Genomic DNA, 7965 nt, shown 5'->3' on the forward strand with positions numbered 1-7965 from the left:
GATATTCATGAGATACCACTGTCTACTGTGCACAGCTGAGAAGCAGGGTGAAGGGGGACAGGCTGCAGCTTCCCGATTCAGAGTCTGCTTCTATGTTGGGGATGGCCTCAAAGTTTTGAAAGCAGCCTGGCTGACTGCTATCCATGGCCCTAAGAGACTGTCCTCCCTCAGGAAATGGCCAGCTGCTGCCCTCATTAGTGGCTATGGGAGAACTTGGGCTAGACATATTTTAATTTATGTCTTCTTTGTCAACTGGGGACAGCCTCCAACCCCGTTGCACTCCCAGAGCAATATAAAGAGGTGGACAAACAAAAGATTGGAGTCCTCTGTTTTAAATCTAAGGTGGGAACTAGATATTCAGGGTAGGATTTTCAAAAGTATTCCGTGTTAGCCTAACCCTCTTCTCATTGAGGTCAGTGATAGTGAAGCTAGGCCAGTGCTGAGAACATCTGAAAATCCCGCTGTCAGCACGCACAGCTTGAAAAGTTTGCTTAAAGATTTTTCTAGCACTAGAAGGGCCACTAGTTCCCTCCTCCCGCCCAACAGTTCTATTTTAATACATTGGTCACCACTGGAAAGAATATTTTCCAGTTATCACCTCAGCTGCCACACTATTTCTCTGTAGTTCCTTGCTGTTATACTTCACATACTGTGAAGTAGTAGCTGGGAGCACATTGACTTTGATGGTGACAACTGTATATGTTTTATTATACCCTTTTAAAATTAATGTTTCCTCCACTTGTGTTTTAGTTGTCGGGACTTTTGCTTAAGCCTCGCTTAATCCTAAAACAAAGTTTCTGTAGCAGCAGCTGCTACTGCCATCCTAGAGCAATGTAAGAAGTTCTCTCAGTTTCTACATGTTTTCCAGAATTCCCTATAAAGTTTAGAATCCATTCAGAACGTTGTTGAGTGCACCTCCTACTGCTCTGCAAGCGTCAGAAAAGCATGGAAACTTGCCCATAATGCCACTCTTAATATGTGCAGGACATTTGAAAGGTCTTAAATCCAGGGCTTATTTCACCTAAATTTGCTACAGAATAACACTTTCCTTCTGCTGCAATGTTTCTGATTTAGGGGTTGGGATCATTTTTAGTCAATAGTTGTTTTCCCCACATTTAGAACGGTTTGCTGTCACCACTGAGAAAGGGGGTAGTGCAGACCTGGGATTCTCTTTTTGGCAATCCACAAGTGTAAAAGTCTTAGATTTAGGAATCATGTCTGGTATCTCATGGCTGGTTATTACTATTTATAGGGTTGAATTCTTTTTTAGAGGGTTTTCTGTGTGTGTATTTTATATATATGTATACTATTATAGAATGTGTGTGCGTGTGCGGGGGGGGGGTGTCATTTCTTTTATTTGCAGTGTTGTTGTAGCCTTGTTAGTCCAATTTGGGAGAGACAAGATGGGTGAGGTAATAGCTTTCATTAAACCAACTTCTGTTGGTGAAAGACAAGCTTTCGAGCTACACAGAGCTCTTCAAGTTATAGCTCAAAGGCGCATGTCTTTCACCAACAGAAGTTGGTTTAAAAAAAAAAAAAGTATCTTACTCCCCCCTTAGGTCTCCTTTTATTTGTTTTTTCAACCCCATAGTGACTTATTTCCACAACTGTCTGTTTCTTTGATCTAGAAAATTTTGCCAGGACACAGTATTATCAGCTGGCTATTGAGCAGCTTAAGAATGACCCTGCAGCCTTGGAGGCACTGGGGGCTCCCCCTCTTAAAGTTCACAACATCAGACTGACAGACAAGAGTAATCGCGTTGACATGGCCAGAGCACAGGTAAGAGCAGGGAGCCTGCCTGCCAGTGAAACAAGGCTGTGAAAGATGGATTTTAAGTGTGTAGTAATGGTGGGGAGGAGAGTGAGGGGGAGATTTTTCAAAGGCAACTAAGTGAATTAGGTGCACAGGCCCCGTAGATGAGTGCTTTTTAGGGTGAGACTTTCAAAGGCATCTAAGTCTTTTGATTTGAAATATGGTAGAGGAGGAAATAGCAAGAATTACTCATTCATATTGTGCTAAGTAGTTTCTTACAGGAAAATAAATGGTGTTTGCACCCACTGATGCTTCTTTATGATGTATAAAGGGTTCGCCATCCCCACCCAAAAGGATTTTTTTTTCTGCTTGTTTTTTATTTTTACATAAGGCCTTGCCTACCTTCGGGTTTTTAGCTACTGGAGTAGCTATGCCACTAAAAAGCCAGAGGATACAATTTTCAAAAGTACTTAAGTCACTTAGGCATCTAAGACCAATTGACTTTCAATGTAGCTTATGTACATAAGTCACTGAGGGTGCTTTTGAAAATGTTAGTCCTGGTGTGGATGTGTTGCACAACTGTGAAGTATGACTAGCACCATCACAGCTTATACTAGTTTGAAACAGAGTGAAGCCAGACTGATAAAGATAACTTTTTATGCTGTGTCTGCCCTCGGGCTTTGTATCAGGGTAGATCAGTGGCTCTCCATCTTTTCAAACCATTGTACCCCTTTCAGGAGTCTGATTTGTCTTGCTTACCTCCAAGTTCCTCCTCACTTGGAAACTACTTGCTTACAAAATCAGACATAAAAATACAAAAAAGTGTCACAGCACACAATTACTGAAAAATTGCTTACTTTTCTCATTTTTACCATATGATTATAAAATAAGTCAACTGGAATATAAATATTGTACTTTCATTTCAGTGTGTAGGATATAGAACAGTATAAACAAGTCATTGTCTGTATGAAATTTTAGTTTGTGCTCACTAGTGCTTTTTATGCAGTCAGTTGTAAAACTAGGCAAATCTCTAAATGAGTTCATGTACCCCCTGGAAGACCTTCATGTACCAGTGGTTGAGAACCTCTGGTGTAGATAGCCAGTGGCTAAAAAAAAAAAAAAAAAAAAGTCAAGCGTATTTAGTCTGGTCTACTCTGCTTTTGCTAGAGGTTTCAGCTGCATCCTGAGAGTTTTCAAGCCATTAATGAAAGGAGCACAGGGTGTTGAATCTTTGACAAATATCTTCTTCCAGCTGGCTATAGGGCATTTGAGTTAAAGGTGTTAACCAAGAAAATAAAAAGCAGCAAGTTCTAAACAGACTGAATAAAATTCACTTTCCCTTTCAATTAAATCAGGATCCACTTGCATGATATCTGTAATGTTATGAATATCCTAGTTCTCCGTTGCCCTTAGAGTCTTCCAGGCAAGATCTGAATTTCCAATATAAAAAGCATAGACAAAAACCGTCAAGCTTTCTTTACATAGATCAGAAGAGGGGAATCCAGCAATCCCCAATTAATTTTTTCCTTTGTAAGTCATCTTTAAGAATGTTACAAAGATTTAAATGACTAATGATGAAGTCACATTTCATTCCTCTGACCAACCAACTGCTTTCTTATCCTCCATGTCACTCAGTGCCCTCTATAATGATGAGCATTATTTCATCGGAGATATGAAACCAGTGAATAATCTACCCTTCATCAGCCTGAGTGGGTTGCTACAGCATGACAGAGAGAGTCTTGCTTGGTCCAGGGGCTATTGTACCACCTCCAGAGCATGCCCAACTCCTGCCAGCTAGACCTGCTTGAGAAGGCTTGGAGTTGCCATTTTTGATGGTCTATCAAGAATAGACAGAGCACATTTATTTTCTTCAGCCATGCTGAATGTTTTAGCAGAAATGCAATAGTGCAGCTGTAGCCTAATTTATTAAGTTACAGTATTTTAATGGTAGAATTTTTAAAGCTGCTGCAGGGTTTTAATACCCAATTCCCTTTAATTTAATGGAGTGTAGCTTTTAATATCCCAGCCTTCGTGCCTGTATTTCTTATAATAAACTCTTATGTAATACTTGTCATCCCTGGATCTCCTAGTGCTTTGCAAAGAAAGGGTGTTAGCTCAAATATTTCAGAGTAAGTGACTTTCTTTATATGGTTGCAGTCATAACAGGAACATTCTTTTAACACCGATATGTGTATGACAAAATTAATACACTCACACCCCATTAAAAAAGTTTAAACTCTTGAAAGTGCTGAAAAGCTGACATGTCTGTGTTAAAATTTTGGGAGTGATTCAGTTTTATCTTATTGACTAAGAAAGGAATAAAACATTCATTTCACTAACATCAGTCATTGAAAAAGTGTTCAACTAACTTTTATATCTGCAGTTAAAGATACCAGTATCTGGAACAAAATCAGCTGGATATCTCCGTACCAATTCAGTAAGAGACCTCTCCCTTAACTGGTAAGTATGAATAAAAGGGTACTCTGTGGAGTGTTCAGGGTAGGAGGAGAATCCAGGGCAGCAGGGCCAGATTTTTGGTTTATAGTCATCAAAATGGCTGAGATTATGGAAATAAGGAAGAAATCTGCCTTTGACGAGCTTATGAAATATTGTGTTCACATGCAGTCATTATGGAAGTGACAATATCTATTCAATAATTTTACATTTCTTATCCAAAGAATACAAAAGTATGAGGACATTAGATTGAGACCTTTGTGCTGAAAACTGTCCTCTGTTAACTGTAACCCAGTATACTGGAGTGCATAATTGGCCCACTGAGTCTAATTTACCGCCTTCTTCCCCTTCACACACAGAGAAAATGCAAAGATATTTGGGCACCGGGTTGAACACTGGTTGTCCTTAGTTTTTATCACAGACCTGTGATATCGTCTACTCTTCTCAGAGCACAGCAATGCCACGGCGTGATGGGTATGTCTATGCTGCAGCTGGGAGTGAGCCTTCCAGCACTGGTAAACAGACTTGTGCTAGCGGAGCTCAAGTGAATGCGCCCAAAACAGCCCTGTGGGCACTGCGGATCTTGCAGAGACACGGGCTCACCACCTGAGTTTGGACCCAGACGGTCAAGTGGGTTTGAGAGCCAGAGCTGCCACCCGAGTGCTGGAGTGCTGGAAAATTTGGTGGTTGCAGAGCACCCACTGGCAGCTCCCCGCCCCGCACCCGGCCCCAGCTCACCTCCGCATCGTCTTCGCCCCTGAACGTGCCGCCCTGCTTTGCTCCTCCCCGCCCCCCTCCCCCCGGCTTCCTGCAAATCAGCTGTTTGGCAGGAAGCCGGGGGGGGGGGCTGAGAAGCAGGCGGCAGCTTCCCACTCAGGCCGAGGGTGGCGGAGGTGAGCTGGGGCGGAGAGCGGTTCCCCTGCACCCCCCCCCCCCAGTTACCTGCTGTGGCGCGGGCGGAGGCCCCTCCTTCTGTCCCCCCCGCCCCAGCTCACCTCCACATCCCTAGGCCTGAGTGTGAAGCCGCCGCCTGCTTCTCAGCCCACCCTGGCTTCCTGCACAAACTGCTGTATCGCGGGAAGCTGTGGGGGGGCGGAGAAGCAGAGCGGGGCAGTGTATTCAGGGGAGGAGGCGGAGGCGAGCTGGGGTGGGGAGTGCTCTGCACCCACCAAATTTTCCCCTTGGGTGCTCCAGGGCTGGAGCACCCATGGAGTCGATGCCTAAGGTGTCACTTTTGGCCAGTTAAATTTAGAAGCCCTTTTAGAACCGCTTGTTCCTCGCGGAACAACCAGTTCTAAAAGGGCTTCTCAATTTAACAACCGGTTCTAGCGAATCGGCTCCAGCTCACCACTGTATATAAGTGCCTAAGGGCTTATCTAGACAGTTAGTGCGCAGCAAGCTGGGGTGTAAATCTACAGCACACTAACTGTGCACGTGGACCCTCATTCTGCACTTTGATCTAGGGAACTTTTAGGGCGCAGTAGCGGAGTCCACACAGACAGCGTGTGGCATGCTGCTGCACCAGACATTGACATCCAGTTTGCCATACTCTAACTGTTCGTCTTGACAAGTCCTAAGATAGATAAATTTAAAATTCACTCCCCAAACATACCCATGTGAAACTTAAAATGTATTTCCCAGAAACATTCATGCCAGTAAAACTTGATCACACAAGTATTTGGCCACATTTGTGCCCCTTTGTGCAAAGCAAATGGTAACAATGTAGTTGGTTCGTGACACAGTTCCATTTTGTAATAGATGAGACCTGAATGTGTCCTTGAACCAGATCACAATGATTCAAACACAGGTCTCATCTGCTCCATAAAATTCAACAGCATAAGCCATCGTTGGGAATAGCTATATTATATTTGAGTTACCTGACATCGTTCTTGATAATGTGCAGACAAGCCTTTACAGTCTAGAATCGAGAAAGAGAAACAGCAATGACAAGACACTGAAGGTCAAATTTTCAAAAGTGACTTAGATTCCTAAGTGGTATTTAAAAAAAAAAAAAAAATGACACATGCTTCACAGCTTAAATCACTTTTAAAGAAGAAACTTAGGCCCCAAAGTGTCTAAAGTCACTTTTGAAAATAGGAGTATTTGCAGATTTGACCTGGAGTGACCAGACTATAGATTCATCATACAAAGATGCAGCAACCTAATTGTATTATGGTATGTGTGGGATTTTCAAAAGTGATCAGCATTGGCCTGACACTACTCTCACTTAAGTTAATGGCTACTGCTGACTAGAGCTGCTCAGGAACTTTGACAGAACATTTTTTCAGGAAATGCTAATGGATTGAAACCAAAACTGTTTACAGAAATGTTATCTGTTTACCTAATTTATTGTTATCCTAGTTTTCATCAGAAAGGTTTCTTAGCCCTAGGATCGAATTTCTGATCAAAGCCAGAGAGAGTGAACAGTCCCCTATAACCAGTGGCACAATGGTTAGGGCACTTGCATGGATGTGGAAGACCCAGGTTCAAGTCCCTGATCTTCCTGATTCACCCCAGATGAGTGCTCTAACCTCCTGGCTATTCTGGGTTTTTTCCCCCCCCTCTCTCTGTCAAAATTTTGACAGGTCTTTTTGTTCTGTTCTGCATCATAATGGAAACATTCTGAAACCTCACACATTTTTCACAAAGTGGAATTCTTGTATTCTGGCCAGCCTGCTATTTCAGTGGGCACAGTTAGGCCAATGGAGGCACGAGGTTCTGCTCGGTGCAGGTCCACGGATACGGCTTTGCATTCTCCCGTCGAGAGCGCACAGGTGGGTGCGCTTCCTACAGTGGAGCGCCCATAGGGACGAATACTTGAAGGAGGAGGAAAAAGTTCTTCATGGCTGGCAGATTAACACTGATAGTCCTCTCAGAAAGGGGGCTTGGAGCAGAACTTTGAAGAGCAGAGGGTGCACCTTTGCGTATCCCAGAAGTACGGCTCTCTCTCTCTCTAAATGAGTCATTTTATTCTCTTTGCATACTTGCCTCCTCCTTGGGCTTCTATACTTGTATCAACAATCACATTCAGTGACAATGTGATGTCAAAGCTTCCCTAACCAGGATAATTCTTTAGCAATGTGATCTAGATCCAATACCAGAGATTAGCGAAGGACTACCTAGTTGCAGTCTTGATAGGCAGAAGTGGCTGACTGTAAAAGGAAAAAGACAGGTGAAGTTATTTAAAAAAAAAAAAAACCCACACGCCATCACTCTGTCAGGATTTTATTTGTCTTGCAGAACCATGATATGTAGTTTTTTGGTTCGTTAAGCCATCAAGGAAAGAGACTTTTAGAGGTTTATACCTGCAAACCTTTTTAAAGCACATTTAATTACACTAAATGATTTCGTTCTTGCTGCCTAGTGTTTTTATACTTGACATCACCACAGTATGAAATTGGTCAATTAAAGTCAAATGCTCTTTTGGTTTGTATCAGTTGGCGTCTCCAGGATGTCACCTTGCAACTCAGGGATGGTCAGAATATTCCAGTGTACCATTCGTGTGTGGAGAGCACCAACACACAGGAGGGGTGAAAACAAAGACAGCTGCTTTGCACATCCTGTCACTTGAGGATTTATTGATTGGTTGCATATTACTGCGTACATACAGTATTGTCACAAATGGACAATTTCAGTTAAGTGCGCAATCTTACAGTTCAATTATTTCTCTAGCACTGAGCTTAGTGTTGGTATTGTTAATTTCATTCTTTTTCATTTGTGTGTATGGTAGAAATCCAAAATAAAGATTTTACAATATT

General features: G+C 42.6%; 1 protein-coding gene across 1 annotated transcript in view; it reads left to right on the forward strand.

Annotated features, from left to right (window-relative positions):
- The window catches only part of COA1 (cytochrome c oxidase assembly factor 1), a 67912-nt gene extending 59947 nt beyond the window's left edge, over positions 1-7965 (forward strand). The window contains exons 4-6 of the mRNA XM_073332818.1: positions 1629-1780; positions 4137-4213; positions 7645-7965. Of these exons, the coding sequence (XP_073188919.1) occupies positions 1629-1780; positions 4137-4213; positions 7645-7741 (326 nt within the window). The 3' untranslated portion in view covers positions 7742-7965. The remainder of the gene's footprint in view (positions 1-1628; positions 1781-4136; positions 4214-7644) is intronic.

The sequence above is a fragment of the Lepidochelys kempii genome, chromosome 2, assembly GCF_965140265.1.
Source record: "Lepidochelys kempii isolate rLepKem1 chromosome 2, rLepKem1.hap2, whole genome shotgun sequence".
Classification (NCBI taxonomy): Eukaryota; Metazoa; Chordata; order Testudines; family Cheloniidae; genus Lepidochelys; species Lepidochelys kempii.